The 26069-nt window shown below is 36.7% G+C and overlaps 1 protein-coding gene across 6 annotated transcripts in view; it reads right to left on the bottom strand.

The window, feature by feature from the left end:
- The window catches only part of COMMD1 (copper metabolism domain containing 1), a 248135-nt gene that overhangs the window by 144786 nt on the left and 77280 nt on the right, over nucleotides 1-26069 (bottom strand). For 5 of the 6 annotated variants that reach the window (XM_081832052.1, XM_081832049.1, XM_081832050.1 and 2 more), the window contains exon 2: nucleotides 17528-17809. In XM_081832052.1, coding sequence (XP_081688178.1) covers nucleotides 17528-17809 — 282 coding nt within the window. Of the gene's footprint in view, nucleotides 1-8782; nucleotides 14311-17527; nucleotides 17810-26069 lie in introns of those variants that run through there. The other variant, XM_081832053.1, reaches the window with a different exon arrangement.

Genomic DNA, 26069 nt, shown 5'->3' with positions numbered 1-26069 from the left:
GAGAAACCCTTCTCTAGATCTAACAGGAAATACAGGGGTCGGAGAAACATGCAATTAAGAACTTCATGGGGGGAAAAAAAAAAAGAACTTCATGGGGATGCAATCAGCAAAATCTGGAACTTGGGAAACTTTACAGGACAAATGACCCAATTTCTTCAACAAATAAATTACAAGGGAGAAAAACAGGAAGGGGGATCTACAGAGTAAAGGAGACTGAAAAATCATATCAACTGGGGGCCTGGGTGGCTCAGTCAGTTAAGCAACTGACTTGGTTTCAGCTTAGGCTGTGATCTCAGGGTCATGAGATCAAGCCTCATGTTGGGCTCCGTGCTTAGCACAGAGTCTGCTTGGGACTCTCTCTCCCTCTGCCCCTCCCCCCTGCTCGCTCTCCCCCTCTCTCTCAGATAAATAAATAAATAATCTTTTTTTAAAAAGCAGGGGGAGTGGCAGGCAGGGGGAGAGGCAGGCTCCCCGCTGAGCAAGGAGCCTGATGCGGAACTTGATCCCAGGACCCTGATAATCATTTTACAATATATACAGGTATCAATCATCATGTTTACACCTTAAATTAAGTCAATATCTCAATGAAACTGGGGGAAAAAAACTTAGTTGACAGGAAAAGAAATAACAGGTCAGAGTGATAGTAGTGTAAGTTTGGGTAGAAAAGAATATTATAGTAAATATTCTAAATTTTCAAAATACTGTGCTGATATAGAGCTGAGAGGCCCTGAAGAAGATACTCTGACATATACATAGAATAACTTCAAAGTTCTTCCCAAAAGATTCAATACAAAATTCCTATTTAAGCTCTCTGTAATGTAACCATCAACAGCAAAGGATCTATGTATAATTTACTTATGTATAGAGTACAATCACATACACTATAAGGAAATTCACTAGGCTTATAATTTAAAAATTTGTAGGCATTCCCTTTAGTTGAAAAAGATTGTAAGTCTAGCTTTTCTTTGTGCAGATTGTAAGTAAAATAAAATACTGTCTCCAGAAGATTTAAATCCAAATACAGTGCAAAGATTTCTTCCACAAGCTCATCACCTAAATACTGCTAATTATAGTATAAAACATATAGGGAGAGCATTTTATGACCAAAAAATATTTAAATATTTATTAATATTTTATATATAAGTATATATATCACAAATATTAATAAATTTGAAAACGTCAATGAAACAGTAATCTTAACTTCTTAGAATGTTGTCCAACATCCAAGAAAAAAATCCGAAATGTTATATCAGAGTCTAATGTCAAACCTCACTAAACTTCTCAATTAACCTTTCTGCTTATTATTAACCTAATACAGTAAAGCATTTTCTTGGACACAAGCCAAAAAGCCCTCTAGCCTTTTATATAACATTTTAAGTAAACAAAATGAAAATAAACATTTTATTAAAGTGATTAAAAATAAGAGAAATAAGGGCCACCTGGGTGGCTCAGTCTCTTAAGCATCTGCCTTCAGCTCAGGTCGTGATCCCGGGGTCCTGGGATTGAGCCCTGCATTCGGCTCCCTGCTCACTGGGGAGTCTGCTTCTCCCTCTCCCTCTCCCTCTGCCCCTCTCCCCGCTCGTGTTCTCTCTCCTTGTGTTCTTCCTCTCTCTCTCAAATAAATTCTTTAAATAAAAAAAATTAAAAATAAGAGAACTAATTATTTAAGCTTAGAATTACTTTTTAGGAATAAGAAAGCAAAGCATTTTCACCACAAAAAATACAGAAAATACTAAAAAGGATATAGAATAAAAAATACACATATCCCCTCACCGAAAAATAATCTTCTAGAACATTTTTTGTGTATTATTTTGGCATTTTTTTTCCCTGTGCAAGTACATATGTATTTATAAAATTTGTATTGTGATGGTTGCTGAACACTGTGAATGTACTAAAACGTCATTAATGGTCAATTTTGTTAGGTGCATTTTACCAGAACAAAAAATTTTTAAATTTTGATTATACTATGTATACAGCTATGTATCTTGCTTTTTTCCCCATACTGAACATTATTTCATGAATATTTTCCAATAAAAAATTACAAATAGGGGCACCTGAGTGGCTCAGATGGTTAAGTGTCTGCCTTCGGCTCAGGTCATGATCCCAGGGCCCTGGGATCGAGCCCCATGTCGGGCTCTCTGCTCAGTGGGGAGTCTGCTTCTCCCTCTGCCTCTCCCCCTGCTTGTGCTCTCTCTGTCTCTCTCTCTCAAATGAATAACAAAAATTTATAAATAACTGTTCATTAAATAATTTGTAAAAACAATTTTTTTAATGCCTAGAGTATTTATTTGTAGAGTGGGTATAACCATTTATATGGTTATTCCTTTATTTTCCCTCACTGGCCCATTCACTCCTCTATTAATGGGCATTCAGTTGTTTCTAATTTCCTACCACATAAATTTCATAATAAATATTTGCATAAATAAATATTTGCTGAATCTCAGATTGATTCAATTCCATTGAATTCAATGACCACTAAACAAATGCTCATAATTCCCAGACCTCTCCTTTTACCAAGCCTACACCACTGAAACCCAGACCACAGATTTCCAAATTCCTAATAAAAATCTCAAGAACAATTCAGCAAAAAAGTAGCCAGAACTTGTTGGTTCTGAAGACTCTCAGTCTCTCTAGATGCAAACAATATTAAAATAAGAAATGGCTTCCAAGCAAAATTCAAATCCAAGGCATTGCCAAGAAAACATGGTCTAAAAGATGAGGTTGAGAATGTAGCTATAAAATTCTTTGTCATAACTTCAGAAAGCTCTGAGATGGTGCTTCTAAGTACTATTGAGTTAGACAAAAGGCCTCTTAAAGATTTTAAAGTACAACTCACAGATTCTTTTAATCAAACACTAGAGCTTCCAACAAGCTAAAAGCCATTGTCCCTTAGCAGAGACCCAAGATAGAAAATGGCTTATCTCACAGAGATTTCTAAGTGTGGCTTCTAACTAATGGAGTGAGTTCAAATAAGAATTTACAGAAGATCCATAAAGTTTTTTAAGAGAATTATATGGGCAGAAACACTGCCCATGTGGACCAAAAGAAACATAAACTGTACAAAATGAAGAGTCCTTTAGACTTCCAAACATCTGTAGGCAGGAAATGGGGAGAGGAAACTATACAACTGCATATACAGGCTACCTTTCACAGAAAAGGAAAGATAACTCAAAGTGTAGAACCAAAAGCCCAGGAGACAAAGCTAAGAGCCATGGAGAAATTCCCAGACTTTGAATTCTAATCAAAGAACTACCAACCTATGTCTAGTTGAATTTCAGAAGTGGCATGAAGTAATGGCACCTCTGTGACAACATTTTCCCTCTTTTTTAACAAGACAGCCTACAGTGGTTATCTTTGTCTGGCCTGACCACTGTATTCTGGGTGTGTAGGGAACAGATAATTTGGCTCTTTGGTTTCACAGATCTTCAAATAGAGAGGTAATGTACTCAAGGAGCTGAAATTAAGGAACTACACCTAATGAGGCCTACACCTAGACTTGATTTAGATAATGATATCCTGGACCATAAGCTGATATTATAAAAGGAGAGAGTTGCAGGATATTGGGAGGGGGCAAGTATATTTTACATGTGAGAGGAACATCAATAATTTTGACCAGGAATGTACTATAGTGATTTAAAATATGTTCACAAATTCTTTGACACTTGCTTCAAAAGGTGGAGCCTAGTTCCTTCCCCTTGAGTGTGGGCTGGACTTAGTGACTCAGTGCCAAACAATAATAAAAAAGTAACTTCCAAAGAACAGAGTAGGTAAAGGGAGAAATGGTTAACTTTACAATGGAGAAACTTGGTAAACACTAACCTTAATATGTGATGACAGTTAACATCAACAGTCAGGTCATGTGGATTGTATGCACCCTCTAATATGGTGTGACGAGAAAGGCCCTTCACCTCTATTGTAATTTTTCCCAAAACCCGTAAGTCCAGTCTCACCATGAGAAAAACAATAGACAAGCCCAGATTGGGGGACATTCTACAGGATATCTAGCTGGTATGCTTCAAGACTGTATGGTCATAAAAAATAAGGAAAGATGAGAGACTGACACAGACCAGAGGAAACTAGGGAGATACAACAACTAAATGCAATTTAAGTAGTTTAGTCAGCAACTTAGTGGTACCCTGAATTGGATCCTGGAACAGAAAGAGAACATTAATGGAAAAACTGGTGAAATACAAATAAAATCTGTAGTTTAATTAGTAACAATGTACCAGTATTAGTTTGTTATTTTTACAAATGTACCATGGTAATACAAATGTTAACAAGGAAAACTGGATGAAGAGAATAAGGGAACTCGTTGTACTATCTCTGCAACTTCTGTGTAAATCTAAAATTATTAAAAAATAAAGTTAATCCATAACCTTCTCACCCCCTGCCCCCAAAATCATACCTATTTCAGAGGTTGGTAAGAGGACTGAATAAATCAATGCACAGAACAGTGCTTGAAGCCATGATGAGAATATAATAAATAACAGCAATTACTGTTCTTATATTAAATATTAGTAGATATTTGCTAAATGGATGAATATTAAAACACAACAAACCAAAAAGAGCTAACTTCATTAATTCCATACTTGTTATACTGCTCTATTCCTCATTATTTCCCAGCAAAAATAAACTATGACATATACGTACTTTTTTTTTTTAAAGCAGAAGTTATAGTGTACAAGTCAGTGACTAAGTCATACAAGGCACTGTGGCCTCCTGCTTGCTTTTTCTTTCTTGGATCACTCACTATGGAAGAAACCAGTTGCTATGTCACTCTACGGCCAACAACCAGAAGGGATCGGAGGCCTCTTCCAACAGCCACATGGGTGAACCTGGAGGCAGATCCTCTAGCCCCAATCCCTGGGGTAAGCTATAGCTCTGGCCAATATCCAGTGCAACTCAATAGGAACCCTGAGCTAGAATCACTTAACTAAGCTCCTCCCAAATTTTTATCCCAACTCCTTTGTGAAATAATAAATGCTTGTTGTTTTATGACCCTAATTTTAGGGGTAATTTGTTATACAGCAGTAGATAACTAATATATGGATTCTCTCCCTCATTAATTCATTCAAAAATTTATTGAAGGTATAAACTACCAAGACACTGTAGTGGACCACATATTGATTTTGCCTGTACAGTATGCCTAATTCCTTTGGGAAACTACTCCTCACCTATTCCATGTAGTATCAGCTGTCAACCTACACCCTACCTTGCCCTTGGTCAAAGAGCTGGACAAATACTACAAGCTTAAAATACCCTAATTCCTGTAAATAGTGACTTCTCCATGAGTAGCTATGTGACCTACACAGGAAAAATAAGAATCAGTCTTTAATCAATACACATATATTGGTAAGAGAGAAACATCTCTTTCCCCTGGTATTTCTAAGCTGAAAAGATGAATCTGGACCTGATAACCATCATCTTACCTCCACGGGGAGTAAGCTTGTTTACAGAATGACATGAACAAAGCCAAGAGATATCTAAAGCCAGGAACCATGTTTGGGCTTCTTAAGTACATAACCCACTACCCTCCTTTTTTGCTTAATTAAGTTAGACACTAATATAGGTGCTTTGTTTTCTTTTAAATCTAAGTTGTATCAAATGCTAAAGAAAAGTTCAAAATATCCTGAGAATTCAGATTATCAGAGCCAGATGATATAACTGGAGAGAAATTCAAAAGAGAGGTATTCAGTATTCAGGTATTCAGGTATTCAGTATGTGAAGAAGAGAGATCTTACTAAGTGAAAATGGGGAAGAAAAAAAAAAAGAAAAAAGAAAATGGGGAGTGGATAAAGAACATTCCAAGCAGCAACAGGAAAGGTTATGCATGTATGGAAAATATAGTCCTGCTTGGTTGGACTGTACAATATAAATAGGTGATTGGGCATGGGAGCCTTAAATTATATCCTTAGATGACTAGGCTGTTTCCTTTAAACTAAGAGAGTGTATGAGGGGGAGGTATCACAGGATGACAGATCAAATTCATTTTGTGATCAATATTGTTTGAATGTGACCACTCATTTAGCCATGTACTCACTAGCTTTATCATCATAATTCAGTTCATGCTTCTCTACCCATAATACTATTAAATGACTTATTAAAATTCAGATATACTTCCTTTGTTTTTTACTTCCTCTAATCTACTTATATTAATAACCCCGGTAATAAACAGGAAGTTGAACTTATTCAGCAGTTAATCTGAGCTGGTTCCTAGTGACTACCACTCATCATTTACTGCTACCTGCATCTTGGGTGATACTACTAAGCTCTCTTTAATTAATTACACATAGAGCTATCAGGAAAGTTCAAAAAAATGAGAAACCTGAAACTTAGCTTCCAAGTTCAAAAGTCCTACTTTCTACTTCCCCAAAGGGGAAATCATTTTTTTAAAAACCCATACAAAAGTGCTAAGAATGGCCTTAAACCATATATAAAAATTAACCAAAATGGATCAAAGACCTAAATATAAGAGCTAAAACTATAAAACTCTTAGAAGAAAACACAGGGGAAAAAGTTCAGTGACACTGGATTTGGCAATGATTTCTTAGATATGACACCAAAGGCACAGGAAACAAAAGAAAAAATAGATAAATTGGACTACATTAAAATTAAAAATTTCTGTGCATCTAAAAAGTGATTCACCAACTGAATGTGAGAGAATATTTGCAAGTCATGTATCTGAAGGGATTGATACCCAGAATTTATATATAAGGAACTCCTACAACTCAATAATGACACCAAAAGCAACAACAAAAAACAGGTTAAAAAATGGGCATAGGTCTTGAATAGATAATTCTCCAAAGAAGATTTACAAATGGCCCATAAGCATATGGAAAGATGCTCAACATCACTAATCATTAGAGAGTCAAAACCACAATACCACTTTGCACCCATTTGGATGGCTATTTATTTATCTAATTACTTATTTATATTTTTGAGAGAGAGAGAGCATGCAAGCAGGTGGGGGGTGCAGAGGGAGAGGGAGAGAGAGAATCTTAAGTAGGCTCCATGCCCAGCACAGAGCCTAGCCTCAAGACCCTGAGATCATGACCAGAGCCGTAATCAAGAGTCAGATGCGTAACTGACTGAGCCACCGAGGCATAGATGGCATTCATTAAAATAAAGAAGGAAAGTGGAAGAAGGAAAGAGGAAGTAAGGAAGGGAGGGAAGAAAGGGGAGTGGAGGGGAGCAAGGGGCGGGAGAGGGGAAGAAGGGGAGGGAGGGGGAGGGAGGGAGGGAGAGAGGGAGAAAGGGAGGAAGGGAGGAAGGGAGGAAAGGAGGGAGGAAGTGTTGACAAAGATGTGCAAAATTTTGAATACTCATGCATTACTAGAAAGAATGTAAAATGGTGCGGCCACTGTGGAAAACAATTTGGTAGTTCCTCAAAAATGTAAACACGGAATTACCATATGATCCAACATTTCCGCTCCTAGGTATACACCCAAAAGAATTACAAGCAGGGATTCAAACAGATATTTGTACATCCATGTCCATAGTAACATTATTCACAATAGCCAAAAGGTGGAAACAACTCAAATGTCTATCAATATATTAAAGGATAAATAAAATCTGCCAGTACATACAATGAAATATAACTCAGCCTTAAAAAGGAATGAAATTCTGACACATGCTATGACACGGACAAATCTTAAGATATTATTCTAAGCAAAATAAGCCAGACACAAAAGGGCAAATACTGTATGATTCCACTTATACAAGGTATCTAGAGTAGGGAAATTCATAGATACAGAAAGTAAATAGAAGTTACTAAGGGCCAGAGAGAGGTAGGAATGGGGAATTATTGTTCAATGGATGTAGCATTCCTGTTAGGGATGATGAAAAAGTTCTGGAAATAGAGAGTAGTGATGCTCACACAACACTGTGAATGTGCTTAAAACCAATGAACTCTACACTTAAAAATGGTTAAATGATAAATTCTATGTTATGTATATTTTACACGATAAAAAAACAACAGCTAAGAATGAATGAGCTTGGGCCAGAGGTCTTCTACATTCATCTTGGCAGTAGATGTGGCATACATGGAATGAAGCCCACAGCCAACCAGCCAATATACAAATACTAGCCAAACACAAGCAGTTTCAACATTGCTGAGGAGGATAGACTGTCACCCTGAGTTCGGCATAAAGAACTTACATCTAAAAATTATTTCCAAGTCCTATTAAGGCTTGGTTTCCTGGCTTCCTTTCAAGCACCCCATCTGTCCACAAGAATAGAACCAGAGAGTCTGAACAGCAACAATCTGAAAGAAGTCCAACACCAGAGGCTTTCTGTTGGCAGGCTACTAGTCAAAAGCTGAGGATTTCAGCAGTGCCAAAGCCCCATTCTCACAGGGTCAATGAGCTTACAAAGACAAACACTCAAATCTCTCTCTCCCTCTTTAAATCATTTTACTGAAGTATAATATACATACAGAAATGGGCATACCATAAGAAACAATGATTTCTTTCAAAGCCTATTAGGAAAAATTTAAGCTCAGTAATCTCAAATGCATCTCTTTATAAATTAGAGTTTAAAAATAAAATTACTTCAGCACAAACAGCATTTTTTTAACTGCCAAATATTAAATCATTACTTTTAATTCATTTTTTTTCCTAAGTGGAAGGGCTAATTATAGCTATCAAAAAACTCAAGTTCTGTATTGGATGGTCATCTTAGCAATAAGACTATTTAAAGACAAGGATCATCAATTTATACTAACATACATGCAAAAAACTCAGAGTAATCGCTAATTCCTCACTTTCTTTCCTTTTCCACATGCTTTCCAACTCATCTCAAAGCAACTCATCTACATTCAAAACATTTCTTCTCTCTGCTCACTTCTTTCTACCTTGACTGCTAAAATTATCTCCCTCTGCTCTGCCAACATCATCTCACCTGGACCACTACAATAACTCCATATGTTCTCCTGGCTTCAATTTTTTTGGGGGGAGGGGGCACAATACTGATTTTTATGTTATCCCTAGGCTTGACAAACAAATTTTGAAACATGTTACAATGAATTTTAAAAAGGAAGAGAACTGTCAAAATTGTGGAACAGAGGTGGAAATGTGGAATGGAGATTATCAGAGGTCTACATAATCCCATTTGGAAATGAAGTATTAATTTTGACTCTGTTCATTCTGGATACTTAGCCTTGGTAACAGAATGAGGGATGGAGTGTTTTGGTTTTTGCTTTGTTTTCACCTTGAGATCCCATTTTACCTACATATTTCACACAGAGATTTGGAAGCAAAAAAGAGAATTGCTTTTAATGTGCAAAAAACCAATTCCAACCTCAGTGATATGGGCGGGGGGGAGGGTGGGGATCTTGGTGTCATGGCTTCACTCTGAACTGTGCTATAATCCATCCTTCACACATGAGTCAAAGTGATCCTATAAGAACATATCACATTGCATCATTCCTTTGTTTGAAACCTTCTAATTATTTCCTATTATACTTAGAATAAAAATCCAAATTTCTTACCAAAGCCAACTTCTTGCCTTTCCTGTTTCCTCTGCGTTTTGCGCTTCTAGATCAGCCTGCCTCCTCAGAAAGCCTTTCCTCACTCAAGCTAAAGCAGTAGCCCCTTACTTTGAGGTGAGATCTGGGCATCCATAATTTTTTAAAGCTTCCTGGGTGAGTCTGATATTCAGTGATGCTAAGACCAGTGCACTAAGAGTCTTACTTCTGCTTGCAATAATTTTTCTGTCAATTTACTTCTTGCTACTTCTTACTGCCTGTGGGTTGAGAAACTGGAAAACCAACATGTAGGACGTGATAAAAAAAGAAATGACAATCATCAGGAACCTGTACTAAACCCTACCACAGGTCGTACCTAGCTGTTAAATGCAAGTGGTATGTTCATAAACTCTAAGGAATCTGTACTGCCTGTACCAACTTTTCTTAGTTCATGACTCTCAGCTCTGAATAGGAGAGCTGAAGTTGTCAGAGAAATCAAATGCAAATGTTACCTGCTCACAACTGCCTTCCCTAACTTCCTGGGTAAAGAGGGTTATTCCCTCTTCTGTGCTTTGGTAAGGTTCTTCAGTTTCTGATATACTTTCTTACACTAATTACTACTATTTTTCTTTTTCTGTCAGCTCCATAAGATAAAGGATTTGTCTATGTTGTTCACTGATATATCCCCAACACCTACTGAGAGTCTGACACACGGTAGATGCTTCGTAAATAATGGATTCAGTGATTCATTTATTCATTCAACTAATATTTACTGAACATCAGGTGCCAGACAGCATCCTAGACCTTGAGGATACATCAGTGAACAAAACACTAAAAATCCTTGCCCCCTTATATGCTAATGTGGAGCACAGGCAAGATTAATAAGTAAAACAAAATATACAGTATGCTAGTTAGAATAAGTGGCAGGAAGAAAAAATACAGAAAAAAAAAAACTAATCTATGATAACAGAAGGTACATCACTGGTTTCCTAGGAGTTGGGGTAGAGAGAGGGATGAACTATAAAGGGGCACAAGGAAACTTCTGGGGGCTGATGGACACATTCTGCCTCTTGACTATAGTGGTAATTTTACAAGTGTATACACCAGCCAAAATTAATCAAATTGGACACTTCAAATGGATACAGATTATTGTATGGATATTATGGCTCAATGAAGTTTTAAACAATAAAGCAGGAAGTGGAGGACTGAACTTTTAGAAAGATGGTCAGTGAAAGCATTAATGAGAAGGTGAATTAGGAAAAAAAAAAAAAGATGTCAGAAAAGTGGAAAAGCTATTATTGCAGATATCTGAGGGAAGATCAATCCAGAGAGAAGGAACAGCAAAAGCACAGACATGCTCCACATGCTTGACATGTTCCACAAATCAGCAAGGAAGCCATTGGGTCTAGTTAGAGAAGAGTGAGTAAGGGAAAGAGCTATTAATCTAATTGAGATAGGAAGTCACTAATGAGATAAGAGTCATGAATACATGATTTGCTCTGTGGATATACTACTGTGTGTTGAGAATAAGTTAAAGGGCAGATGCAAAGAGACCAGTTGGGAGGATGTTGTTAACGATCTAGGAGAGCAGTGTTGGTGATCTGAACAGAATAGTGGGGAGGGAGGGTGTTAGTGAGAAGTAGTAAAATTTAAGCCATATTTTAAAATTAAACCTAGCAGGATTTGATGATGGACTTGATGTGGGTGTGAGAAAATGAAAGGATATAAATTGGAAGAATGGATGTGTCACTAACTGAGATGAAAAAAATGAAGGAGGAACAGGTTTAGGAGGCTTATGAGGAACTTAATTTGGGGCATATTTAATTTTTTGATACCCTTTTCACATTTAAGTAGAATTCTCAAGTATGTCATAAATATATATCTGGAATTTAGGGGGAAAATCTAGTTTGAAGATATAATTCAGGAGCTGTTAGCATATAGATGATATTTAAATCCATGAAAATGGATAGGATAACCTAGGAAGTGTGTTGTACATAAGAAGAAAAGAGGACCAAGGACCTGAGGCCAGGGACACTCCAACTTTTAGATGTTGGGGAAATGAGAAGGAGCCAGCAAAAGAGATCTAAAAGGGGGAAAGAAAAGAGCAGACTAGATAGCTAAAAGGAAAATCAGGCAAATGTGGTATCCTGGAAGGACAAGTGTTTCAAAGAAAAGAGAACTCAAGTAGGTCAAATGCTCATGGGTCAAGTAACTGCAATCTCAAAAGGCTGCTACTTAAGACCAAAATAAATGCAAATGCAAAACACTGTATAAATTTTTAAACAACGACTTGGCTAAGAAAACCAAGGACTACATTAATAGTAGAGCAAACTAATATTTAACACATCAAAAATATGAAATACCATTATTACACAATAAGAAGTATAATATATAAAACATACTCAAAATGTCCACTTTTCAATTGGTAAATTATCAACTACTGAATAATTCTGATTTTAATCTTTCATATTAGATGACCACTTTAAACTTACATTTTCCCCCATTAACTATAACTATTCTGTTATGTAACTATCCATTTTAATTTATAATAGTAAAAGCTTTTTTTGCAACTTTTTTTTCTATTTTGGTAAACATTTCCTCTGTACAAGGTATTTTTTTGCAAATAGCTAATTCAGAGTTAGAATTTAAATTTTAAGCTTTAGATCTCCATGTTTGTTTTTTAGCAAACATGAACAAAGTAAAAATCACAGTGGCTTTCAAGGGAGACAAAACTTCTTATTCTTCTTCTTTTCTGTGTGGTTACAGACTTTAGGCATTGTCTTCTATAAATGATATCTTGGAACTGTAAATTTAGGACCTCAACTTTAGAACACAAACTATTATGAAACACACCTTAGAGCTACAAAAAAGGGTTGGCCCATTCAGAACTAAAGTTTAAATAAACTCCATGTTCTAAACCTGATATAAAATATAAAATGAAAAATTTATTTTTAAAAATCCATTCTAAACTGATTTAATAATCCCCAAGTTGTTAAATTTCATCAATCCCTAGTGACAAAAGGTGGTTTATTACATTACCTTCACTAATTTCTGTGGAAGTTATCCTTTATTATATCGTTAAAAGTGAAAACAAGCTTAAATATAAGAATTACCAGAAATAGGCCAACCACTACAGCTTATCTAACCAAATGAGATATCTAAGCTCCCCTTGGTAGGTATTTGGAGTAAGGCAATATGATCTTAAAATGGTGACTGAGCATTGATAAAAACAATGGCATTTTATTTATTCTCTATATTCTATCCTTATATTTCATTTTTTAAAAAGATTTTATGTATGTATGTACGTATGTATGTTTTGAGTGTGAGCAGGGAAAGCGGGAGAGAATCTCAAGCAGACTCCACACCAAGCACGGAGCCCCAAGTGGGGTTTGATCCCATGACCCCGAGATCATGACCTAAACCAAAATCAAGAGTTGGATGCCTGACTGAGCCACCCAGGTGCCCCTATCCTTTTATTTCTCCATATATTTATACACACACACATAAAACCTATGTATGTACATACGTGTTTATATAAGTGAGAAAGAGTGTCAGAGAATGTGTATGTGTTTTAATCTTTGCTTCTTTTCCTATGACACAAACCAGGGAGTTGTGGTGGCACTACTCAAGCTGGTGAAGCTACAGTGGTATAACAGAGCTCAGCTGTTAATAATAATAATAAACTGGTTATTAATCACCCAAGCTCGAGAAGGATAATGGCAGACCTGGGTGGGCACATGAAGCAGAGTTGCAGCACCTGGTGGCAGCCAAACAACAAAAGGTGCATGCAGTTCACTGCACAGGTGTATCACATCTTGGAGCTGTGCTGGGATAAATGTGTGGAGAAGCCAGAGAATCGCCTAGACTCTCCCACTGAAAATTATCTCCCCAGCTGTGTGGGCTGCTTCACTGACACTACTCTTGCTATCACCAGTCAGTCTGCCCAGACTGTACAGAAAGAACAGTGGGCCATCCCCAGGGAGAGTGACAGAAGAAGCAAAGGACTTGTTATGAAGCAGACTGAAGGGCAGGGGAGGGGAGGCTGTCTTCCCTACGTCTGCTGAAAACAGACCCAAACCTAGAGGAGTGCTTGGTACACTAAATCCTAGTCTAGAAAAGGCAGCAACATTAGCCATTTTTAGAAAGGCAAAAAGAAACAGAGCTTTGTATTTCTGATCTCTACAGGCAGGGCACTTCAAAATGTATACGAAAGAACAATTTGGTGGAAGATAAGAGGAACAATTTATCACTAAACGGTTCAGCACTGAGGTTGTGGCTAAATGTTTCCTCACAAAATGTTTTACTGGTCTTGAAAAACAAGAAGTCACAAAAAAGGGGTGCTTAGCTGGCTCAGTCAGAAGAGCATGTAAATCTTGATCTCAGGGTTGTGAGTTCGAGCCCCATGTTGGGTGTTGAGATTACTAACAAAAATAAATAAATTCTAAAAAAAAAAGTCACAAAGGAAAAACCACATCTTTATAAAATACCAAAATTCAATCTTTAAAAAAGAAATAACCATAAATGAGACTTCACTAAACATATAAATTATCCCCCAAAAGTTACTATTTAAAAAAGAAGACATTCTATGATAATTACATTCCAGAAGAGAACCACAACATGGAGTTAATAAGTATATTAAATAACAAAACTTTTCTAAAGACACATACCAGATTCCAATAGTCCTCAAGGCTTGGGGACCCTCAGTGATTTATGCCCAAATATGATAGGATCTCAACTGTACAAGTAAAGCACTTGTTCTTTTCTTTGTACATGAAATGTTCACCTCAAAGTGTTCTATGTTCTTTCACCACTGAATTCATGTTTTATTCTTGCAAAATTTTTTATTTCTGTTGGAGAAAAACATTCTAAGAAAAGTAATTAGTTCACTAGTTCATACTCATTTTCTCTAGCTCTGTAGATTTCCATAAATGTATACTGCTTTAGTTACTTCTCTATTACTTCGGCTTCCTCATCTTCCAAAAGTTTATTATATTGTGTTAATAGAAAAAAGCCAGTGCCTGTACTTGGTCACGATCACCAAATGTAGTTTTTGGACTAAAGTAAGAAGTAACACAAACTAGCAGGAGAAAGCAATTTAAATAGAGAAGGGAAGACAAAAAACCCACCACTACCACATCTAGTTCCTGAAGAGAGTCCCCAAGCACTCCATACATTATGGTAACTAGAAGTACTATGCCAACGTATATTGAATTCTCACTGTGAAAATTTGATACCAAGCTCTATTTACACTTCACATTGTTTGGCTACCTTTAATACAGTGGTTCTCAACTCTGGATGAATATTGGAATCACTAACTTTAACGAATACTGATACCCAGGTCCCATCCCCACAGATTCTTATTTAATTGGTCTCAACACCATCCTAAGCATGAAAAATTTTAAAGCCCCACAAGCGATTCTTATGTGCAGCTATCATTGAGAACAACTGATTTAAAATGACATAAACTGAAGACAGTAATTTAGTTACTTTGGGGTATATCAATATACACATATGCACACACACAGAGTTCAAAAAAGTTGGTCATTCTTCTTGGAAGCAACCTCTCAGTATCTTAGAATCATTAATTCTCTCACAAGTTCATTCAATGTCTACATATGAAAGTAACTTTGACTTTGTTGCCTATAGATGTTCTAAAAACTGGAAATTTGATATAGTGGAGTACTTCATAAATAATATTTACTTAGAGGCTGACAGAAGTACTAACCAAGGATCCAGGTCTCACAAAAACATTTCCTGTAGGATTTGGGCTGTATGTTTTATTGCCAGCCTAGGTTGTATTATTGTTTACTTTTTTCTTTACAACTTTTCTTAAGAATATATTTGCAGTCAAAGGATTTTGTGGGTTAAAGAGCAATTTCAGTATCAATGCTGTCGACTACCTTATTTTATTATGAACATGTTTTTTTGACTCCTAGACATTGGTATCAATGGTTTTTGGGAAAAAAAATCAATTTAGTGATTTCCATTTTAGTTTTCATTTTACCACATAGTACCTCTGTCTAAAGGAAATCATATCTATCTCAGATACCTTCTCTAGAAAATGGGGATAGACTACTTCACCTGTGTAATTCACCAGGTAAGTGCTTAAGGACTCTCTGACTTCTAAGATCTGTTGATTATATTGTGATAGGTAAACTTTCTAGAAACATCAATGTCCATTTATTTACATATTGTCTGTTGCTGCTTTTGAGCTACAACAACAAAGTTGAGTACTTATGACAGAAACTATACAGTTGTCAAGCACAAACTATCTGGCCACTCAAAAAAAAATTTACCAACTCGTTTTAATTGATCACAAAATATCCCTGAAGCTAGCCAACATTATTTGTAGTGAGGTTTAGATTTACTGTTGGCAAAATCATTCTACACTTAAAAAAACAGACAGTTGAATGCCACTTTGGGTAACAAGATCAAAGAAAAAACTTTAAAGATTTTTAAGTAGATTTAAAAAATCCCTGTGGTGATACCCAATAAATCCAGATGATATAAGTTACTAAAATCAAAAGGCAGTTTAAGAAATAATAGGAAAATATCAAGTTAAAGTATTTTTTTATTAAAAATTTTATTTTATTTATCTGACAGGGAGAGAAAGAGCAAGCACACAAGCAAGGGGGGGTGGGCAGCAGAGGAAGAAAGAGAAGCAGGCTCTCTGCTGAGCAGGGAGCCCAACGCAGGGCTCGATCCCAGGACCCAGGTATCATGACCTGAGCCGAAGGCAGACACTTAACCGACTGAGCCACCCAGGCGACCCTGCTCAAGTTAAAGAAGTATTATAACAGCTTTCTAGGAATATCTTAAAATAGATATGCATGTTTTCATATTCCTACCCAAATTATAAAAACTTAAAGACAAAATGAAATAATCACTACTGCCAAATAAAAAATGAATAGCCTATACAAATGGCTAGTGAAACTTAGATATCCAAGTATACTTAACACATAACACACCTTTGTAATCTGTCAGATTTTTGATCTAGGAACAGTAGGAGGAAGGCCATATATGACAATGGTTAAGAGAATGGACTTTATGGTCAGACAAACCAAAGTCAAAAAAGGCAATAGCACTATTTTACAATAACTGTATAAAAGATTCTCCAAATGTATTTTGAAAAAATTATTTTTTAAAGGAATTACCTTTTAAATTAAAATTAGTGTTATTATGGAACTACAAACACTGAAAAATCCTAAGAAACTTAAGAAAGGAATATATAAGGGAAACTGACAGCTAAAAAAATGCTCTCATCTGTAGAAAAAAAATAAGTTTCTATTATAGGATGTAACAGAAGCACTTATTTGATTATTTATCTGAAAATAAATCTAGTTAGCTAATTCAGTGATCTGGGTTTTCTCTTCCCAATTATGGGTTGCTGCTTTTTTCTTTTTTTCTCAAAAGGCATACACCAGGTCATTAAAAGTCTGATCTGGCAGTCATCTGAAGCACAAACTGAATGACTTCAAGAAAAACAATGTAGATGCCAAAATCATCTGCTATAATGACAATGGAAACTGCAAGAAAAAGAGGACTGTTTTGTAAATAATCAAGATCAAATTAAAAATTATTTGTGGGCTCAAGGATAGAGATAGCACACTTAGGGTCTTTAGGAACAAATACTGTAATTAAGATACACTGCCAAAAAAGATGACTGGGTGAGATAGTTTTGTTCTGTGTTGTTTAATCTCAATTTCTGCTCTTTACTTAGCATCTCTATCATTGCTTTAAAGATTCTGACCAAATGCCAAGAATTCTGAGATCTAACCAAAATGGAGTAGTAGCCAACTTCTGTGCAATCACCTCAATGACCCATTTTGTACTTCTGAGATAACTGCCAGGACCATGAGGCTGGTTTCCAGATTCTATCCAAAACTGGGAATATCCAAATTTTCAGATGATTCCATATCTGAAAAGGGATTCTAGGAAACAGGGTCTTTTCCTATTATTCTTATTATCTCTGCAAAGAAGACTGTTACATAAAATCAATCTGAATATATAGCTAACATGTAATGAGAAATATAGTTTACAAAACGAAATTAAAGTTTGATTTACCTGTCCACTTTTCCCTATTTCCAGCTCCATTATAGCAACAGGGGTGTGAATTTGAGCTGAATGCCTTGACTGCGACTTGCCGTCAATTCTCCAACTCAGGCCCCGAAGCCCACTGTCCCAACGGCTCTGGTTCATTAGGCTCTCTCGAATTTTTGTCTTGTGGCTTTTCCAGAATTTGGAAATGACAGCAGCTTGGTCAGATGTGATCCCACCTTGCTTTTTGGTTTGAGCGGTCAAGAATGCCTCCAGCTGGTTGAAATCCATGTCTGCAGATGCAATAGACTATAATGACAGAAAAAAAAATAAATCTGAATTTGGTAAATAAATAGAAAGAGATAGCTTCTTAACTACAGATCATATTTTGAATGATTATTAAATTGCCATTGCTGTTTTTATTTATTTATTTATTTATTTATTTATTTTGACAGAAAGAGACACAGCGAGAGAGGGAACACAAGCAGGGAGAGCAGGAGCGGGAGAAGCAGGCTCCCCGCCGAGCAGGGAACCCAACGCGGGGCTCGATCCCAGGACCCCGGGATCATGACCCAAGCCGAAGGCAGAAGCCCAACAACTGAGCCACCCAGGCCCCCCGCCATTGCTGTTTTTAATTATTTTATTTATTTATTTGAGAGAGAAAGTGAGAGAGAGTGAGCTCGAGTAGAGGAGGAGCAGAGGGAGAAGGAGAAGCAGACTCCCCCACTGAGCAGGGAGCCCGACATGGGGCTCGATCCTGGGACTCCAGGATCATGACCTGAGCCCAAGGCAGACGCTTAACCGACTGAGCCATCCAGGCGCCCCGCCATTGCTGTTTTGAGAACAGTAAGCTGCTACATAAACTGAAGTGGGAAATCATCAAAGGTCTGTGGCAATGGAGCCTTCGAGAGGACAGTGACTGTTAATGATCTGGTCTCAAGACAAGATTTTCCTTGCCTCTTCTTTGGTATTTCCTTATCCTCCCCTGGCCATTGGGGTTGGCATGAGCTCCAAACCAGACAAATCATAGTTATCCTCCTTTCTCTGGACACAACAGCTGATCCAAATCAATCTCCTAATTTAGAGCAGGAAAAGAAATGGTCTTGCCTCTTGGGGTCATGGTATCAGAAAAACATGAGGCTAGGATGCAGACTGCTCTCTTTGCTCTTTTGGCAAAGGCCTGATTGCAATAAAAAGAATGAAGCCAAGCAGAGTTGAGAGTGGGTTCTAAAGGAGTGATATCCCTGCTCTATAATCCCCAAGGCCCTGGTTCCTGTAAACCTTCCTTGAATTCCGTATGCTATCTCAGCATCCTTTCCACCTTCAGGTACCAAAAAATTTGATTTACTATTCAAGATAGTTTAAGCTATATTCCTATCATTTAGAACCAACAGTTCTGACTAAACTTGGGCAGTAGCACTGAGAACAATGAGTGTGAAGACAGTATACAAGCATAGTATAGGTAGAGGAAGTAGGACGGGGCTGACAGACAAACATACTGCCTTTCATTCTTCAATTAATGTAAAAAAAAAAACTATATGATAAATGTAACAACGTTTGATAAAGATATTTCACAGTATAATTCAAATAAACATCATCATAAACACCCAAATTCTCTATCTAAGCCACTCAATAGAAACATCAATTTGTATAATATACTATAATTAAGTCAAATTATTTCTACTAGCACTTTGCTTCACAATATCACATCACAACGTAGATGATTCATATCATACTTTTCCTCAAATCATATGAAGGTATCTATTTTGATATAACCTCACCTGTGACAATTTATTTTGGTTGGGTCCCAGTCAATAATATATTGAACTGGGATCAATTCATCCAAATTTAGAATAATCAGAAATTAAATAAGGAACTGATTGTGGTTTGAGTCCAAAGTCATCAATTTTCATTTATTCAAGAAATATTTGAATAGCTACCATGGAATAGACACTGTTCAAGGCATGCCACCTCCATCCACCAGGAGCCTCAGCTGGCAGCCTGGTACTCACTTATTCCTGATTCTTGCCCCCTCCTCCACAACTTGAATTAGTGGTTTTCAACACTGGCTGCACATTAGAATAATGAGGTACATTTTTTTTTTTTTAAGATTTACTTATTTTGAGAGAGAGAGAACTCGAGTGAGCAGGGGGAGGGGCAGAGGAAGAGGAAAGAAGAGTCTTAAGCAGACTCCACACTGAGCACGGAGCCCCCATGTGGGGGTTCAATTCCATGACCCTGAGTTCATGACCTGAGCTGAAACCAGGAGTCTGATGCTTAACCAGCTGTACACCCAGGCGTCCCATGAGGTACATTTTTAAAATATCAATGCCCAGACTCTATCCCAGAAATTCTGATTTCTAAAAATTCTAAAACAGGGCCTAGGCAGTGGCATTGTTTAAAAGCTTCCCAAATCATTCTAATGAGCAACAAAGGTTAAGAACTAAGCCTACAACATTTTGTTCATCAACTTCTACTGATTCTTGTATCTGAAATAATTCTCTAATAATGTGTCCCTTCTGCTCTGTCCCTACTACCCAGTATTGAGTACTTGAGAGCAATCACTCTCTTGTACCTAAACTAGGCTTCTACCTTGTACCTCCTCAACTCTTATCTTCTATACCCCACCAAAGTAATCTAAATGTCAGGGCACCTGGGTACTCAGTCGGTTAAGCCTCCGACTCTTGATTTTGGCTCAGGTCATTGTCTCAGGGTTCTGAGAACAAGCCTCACTTTGGGCTCGGCACTCAGCGCAGAGCCTGCTTGTCCCTTCCCTCTGCTCTTCCTCGCACTCTTTCTCTATCTCTAAAAATCTTTTAAAAAGAAAAAAAATTAATAAAATGTCAATAGGATACTATCACTTCCCTGTGTTAAGGTTTCCAACAGTTGGCTATTACCTGCTATAGTGGTTATCAATTGTAAAAATTCCTGTGTAAGTTATGTTATAAATAATGTTATTATTAGTAAAAGAATTAAAGTCTGTAAAATTTATTTTTATAAACATAAATTGGGAGGGTTTTCAAGGTTAACTTTATATTAACAATTCTTGCCTCATTTTAACTGTTTCCTTGAATAGAAGAAAAAAGAAAATTACAAACACAAGAAACCTACATCAGAATAAATCATGCATATTACTGTTAAGTGTGTCACAGAGGAATAAAATATTGAAAACTGATCATCTAGGGTAGTGGTCCTCAACAAGGTAGTACTGCCCTCCGAAGTAACTTGAAAAATGTTGGAGCTGTGTTTGGTTTCATAGTGATTGCAGTGCTTACTGGCATCTAGTGAGCAGGACCTAGGAATGCTAGGCATCCTACAATGCTCAAGAAAATGAGTTGACAAACTTTCTGTAAAGTTGTTATTATATATTCCTCTTTTTTTTTTTTTTTGGTCCAACTCTAAAAATATACAAACCTAAGATTCTTAGCTCATGAGCTATACAAAAATAGGCAGTGTGGCTCTGGGATGTAGTTTACCAATCCCTGCTCAAGAACATTCCACAAAACAAACTGACTCATGCCCCACATGACTTGGTAACATCCCATCTAACATTATGTGGAAAAACCTGTTTATAATTACCCGAACCTAGAAATTAATTTTTTTTCATAAAAAATATTTTGCAGTTTTAATAAATACCAAATTTTATAGGAATGAAAGTAATATAATTTGTACTTTAGTTTGGTCAGAACTTTACAAACAGTTGTCGAACATTTTGGAAAATCTCATTACCAATGGCAATACCAGTTAAAATATCTGAATTATCAATATATCTATATAAGTCTGTGTTTATTGTTGCACATTCACAGGGATTCTACATATAGGTACAAGTATATGTTTGATTCACTATATGTTCTAATGCAGTTATGCTTGAATATTTACATTTTAAAATACATTTCAAATTATTTTATTATAAGTTGACTATATTAGATTTATGTCATGATGTTGATTTGTTAGAAATTATGCATGTTAATTTTATATGTATGAATTATAATTATACATAAATTCTATTTAAGAATAAATAAAGGGGGATTAGAAAATATTTACTATAGTGTGCCTGGGTGGCTCAGTAGGTTAAGCGTCTGCCTTTGGCTCAGGTCATGATGCCAGGGTCTTAGGATCGAGTCCTGCATCGGGCTCTCTGCTCAGTGGCAAGTCTGCTTCTCCCTCTCCCCTTCCACTCGTTCTCTCTCTCTCAAATAAGTAAATAAATAAAATCTTAAAAAAGAGAGAAAATATTTACTATAGAAAGGAAACAATGGATATAATAGGTTTGAGAACCACTGCCTCATATCTTACAGCTTCCTGCTTTCCTCACTTGTCATTCACACAGCACTAACCTATTTGAAATTCCCCTACGAGAAATCCGAACACGCTACTTCTTTCTATGTGTCTTTGTCCATTATTCTAACTGCTTGAAATGTCCTTCCATCACATTAACTTCCACCAGATTAAATGTCCTTCACCAGATTAACTCCTATTTACCATTCAAGACTCATTTCAAGCATGGCTTCTCCAATATTCCTCCTCCCCTAAAAAGGTAAGGGCCCCTTTCTATTCCAGAAATGCCCTAATATCTCTGTCATCACACTTACCTCAATGTAACGGAATTATCTGTTTACAAGTCTATTTCACCCAACAGATTCTAATCTGTGAGGGCAGGGTCTACATTATCTCTGCAATTATAGCATCTAACACAACCCCTAGAATTCATGTTCTTTTTTTTTTTTTTAGATTTTATTTATTTATTTGAGAGAGAGAGCACATGAGAGGGGGGAGGGTCAGAGGGAAAAGCAGACTCCCTGCTGAGCAGGGAGCCTGATGCGGGACTCGATCCTGGGACTCCAAGATCATGACCTGAGCCAAAGGCAGTCGCTTAACCAACTAAGCCACCCAGGCGCCCTAGAATTCATGTTCTAAAAAGCACTCACAACCTTAACAACAACTTTTTAAACCAAAAATAATAAATGCTGCAGATCAACATAAAGTCTAGAATTATTTAAAGTTACCAACTTCTTTACAAAATCCTCTCATGTATATCACAAACCATAAACTCCTAGATAAAGATAAAAAATAATCCCAAAGTGATGGTTTGCCTAATCTAGCCTTGCTAAGCAAGGGACTCTGAGCCAAAGGTAATTTAGGCTATGAAATCAGAGGAAAGGGAGAATTTGAATAAAAAATAAAAATGTAAACCATCATATTATTATTATTGACAAAACTGCTGCTGCTAGAATATAATCACTGAGTGAAACCACATTATGTCACTGACGGTAGACAGCTTAGAGAAACTGCTGGTCTCCTAGTCAACATAGATCAGCATTATGCTAAAGATATACTTGACTGGAACATGATGATCCAAAAACAATTTTTATGTTAAAAATTAATAACTATAAATATGAAACTGAAATTTCAAATAAACACAAAAAGGTAGTAGGAGAGAGGAGAAGTAAACCCACGCCAAGTTATTCATGGCTACTTCAGAGAAAAGAAACAGACTGATAATTATATATATCTGTGTGTGTATATATATATATAATTCCTATCAAAATCCTAGCAAGAAATTTTGTATATATACACAAAATTATTCTAAAATTTATATGGAAAGCCAAAGGAAACAGAATAGATAAAAACAACTTTTGAAAACAAAAACAATAAAGTGGGAGAAATCAGTCTTCCTCATTTCAAGACTTAAGATGTAGCTACAATAATCAAGACTGTAGTATGTACAGCGGAGAGGAGACATAAGCTAATGGAATAGAATAACACAAAAACAGACCCACACAAACATGAACAACTGATTTTTGACAAAGGTACAAAAGCAATTAAATGCAGAAAAGAAAGGCAGCCTTTTCAACAAAAGGTAGTTAAGTAAGTAGATATACTTAAGTTAAAAAAAAAGGAACCTCAACATAAATTTCCTAACTTATATAAAAACTAACTTAAAATAGATCATGGGCTTAGATATAATACAAAACCATAGATCTTTTTTTAAAAATAGAAGACAATCTTTGATATCTACGTAGAACTAGGCAAAGAGGTCCTAGATTCAACACCAAAGCATGATCCATAAAAGGAAAAACTACTATATTCGACCTTATCAAAATTAACTTTGTCCTGTGCAAAAAAAACACTGAAGGGAGGAAAAGACAGCCTACAAACTGGGAGAAAAAATTTCAAAACAAGTATTTGACAAAGGACTAATCTAAAATATATAAAGAACTTTCAAATTTAACATTAAAAAATAAATAATCCCATTAGAAACTGGACAAAAGATGAGAAACATTTGATCAGAGTGGATATATAAATGGCAAATAAGTACATGAAAAATGTCCAACATCATTACCCATCAGAAAAATGTGAATTAAAACCACAATGAGGGACACTGGCTGGCTCAAGTTGGTAAAGCATTTGACTCTTGATCTCAGGGTCATGAGTTTGAGCCCCATATTGAGTGTAGAGATTATTTTTTAAAAATAATATTTAAATAAAATAAATAAAACCACAATGAATTAGAATGGTTACAATTTAAAAACAGTGACAAGACCAAATGCTGCCAGGGATATAGAGAAATTCGATCACTCATACATTGCTTGTGGGAATGTAAAATGGTACACACACAGTGAAAAAGTCTGTCAATTTACTAAAGAAATGAAACATACAATTACCATATGACCTAGCAATATCATTTCTGTGAATTTATCCTATAGAAAGGAGGACTTGGGTCCACAGAAAAAGCTTTAATACACAAATATTTCCCACAGCCTTATTTGTAATACCCCAGAATTAGAAATAAGCCAGATGTCCTTCAACAGGTAAATGGTTAGATAAACTATGATACACCCATACCATGGAATACTTATCTGCAATAAAAAGGAACTGGACCATTGTTATCACAACCTGCATGAATTCCCAGAGAATTACGCTGAATGAAAAACGCCAATCAGAAAAGGTTATACACTGTATTATTCCATGTATATAATATTTTTGAAAGGATAAAATTACAGAAATGGAAAACAGATTAGTGGTTGTCAGGGGTTAAAAAAGGAGTGAGGGCTTTGAGAAAGACATGGTCACAGCTACAGGAGAGATCAGGTCCACAGTCTCCTGCTTCTGACTCACCACTGTTCACGCTTGCCCAGGAACAAGTTGGTCAGGAAGCCACATCACAGCCATGGTTTTGAAAAGATACTAGAAAGACATCTGTGGAACTGGAGGTGTTGATACACCAAATTAGAATTACCCTAACCAGTCACAGTGTAAAATCTCTGGATAAGGTATATGCTCAAAGAAAAAAAGAACCAGTTCAGATGCCTACTAGGACTCAGAATCAGTACAAGAAAAACTCCTTAGGCTGGAGAGTCTAAGATGATTTTTTTTTTTTTTTTTAAGATGAGGACCCATAAGGGACTCACTGACTCCCACAGTCCTTCTGAAACTGTTAAACCGATTACTTCCATCAGTATTTAACCAGGAGTTAAGGTTGAAGTCACCACTGCAGGTATTATCAACTATTTTAATAAATTGATTATCGGTTGTTTGAAAATAAAGGAAGGGGTGAGGATGGGTGGGAGGAAAATGAATATAGCTATAAAACTTCAACATGAGGGATCCTACTGGTAATGGAAAGTTCTACATCCTGACTGAATCAATGTCAATATATTACTATAGTGGGTTTTATTTTAGATTTTTTATTTATTCATTTGAGAGAGACCAAGCGAGAGCATGAGCAGGGGGAGGGTCAGAGAGAGAGGGAGAAGCAGACTCCCCGCTGAGCAGGGAGCCTGATGTGGGGCTTTGATCCCAGGACGCTGGGATCATGACCTGAGCTGAAGGCAGATGCTTAACCAACTGACTCACTCAGGTGCCCCAGAAAGTACTACAGTTTTACAAGAGGTTGCCATTGGGAGAAGTGCTCAAGTGTACAAGGATATCTTTTTCTACTATTTCTTACAGCTGCATATGAATCTGTAATTATCTCTAAATAAAAAGCTTACTTTAAAAAAAAAACCTGGGGGCGCCTGGGTGGCTCAGGCGTTAAGCGTCTGCCTTTGGCTCAGGTCATGATCCCAGGATCCTGGGATCTAGCCCCACATCGGGCTCCATGCTCCGTGGGAAGCCTGCTTCTCCCTCTCCCACTCCCCCTGCTTGTGTTCCCTCTCTCGCTGGGTCTCTGTGTCAAAATAAATAAAATCTTAAAAAAAAAAAACCTGTAAAGACTTCTCTAGCTTCCAGATTTCAGTTCTAATTCTTCAATATGGTTTACAAGGTGAATCATAAACAGGTACCTCCTCTACCTCTCTAGCTTTGTGTCTCTTCATCTTCCCCTACCTCTTACAATCTTCCACCCACTCCATCTCCCTCCATCCATACTGAACTCATTTTAGCTCATAAAACTGCTGTTCTTTCACTATCCTCTGGATCTTTGCCTATGTTGTTCCTTCTGCCTAGAACATCTTAGTTGCTGTTCCTTCAACCCCTTTTGTTGACACTACCTTGTTTTCAGGCTTTAACACAGATGTTACTTTGTAGGCTGCATAGTAAATTAGTGGTATTTATCACAATGTAGGGG

This window comes from Leptonychotes weddellii, chromosome 10 (genome assembly GCF_054177405.1).
Source record: "Leptonychotes weddellii isolate Sample4059 chromosome 10, ASM5417740v2, whole genome shotgun sequence".
NCBI lineage: Eukaryota > Metazoa > Chordata > Mammalia > Carnivora > Phocidae > Leptonychotes > Leptonychotes weddellii.
Note: the sequence above shows the minus strand (reverse complement) of the source record. Positions and strands in the feature narration are given on the sequence as shown.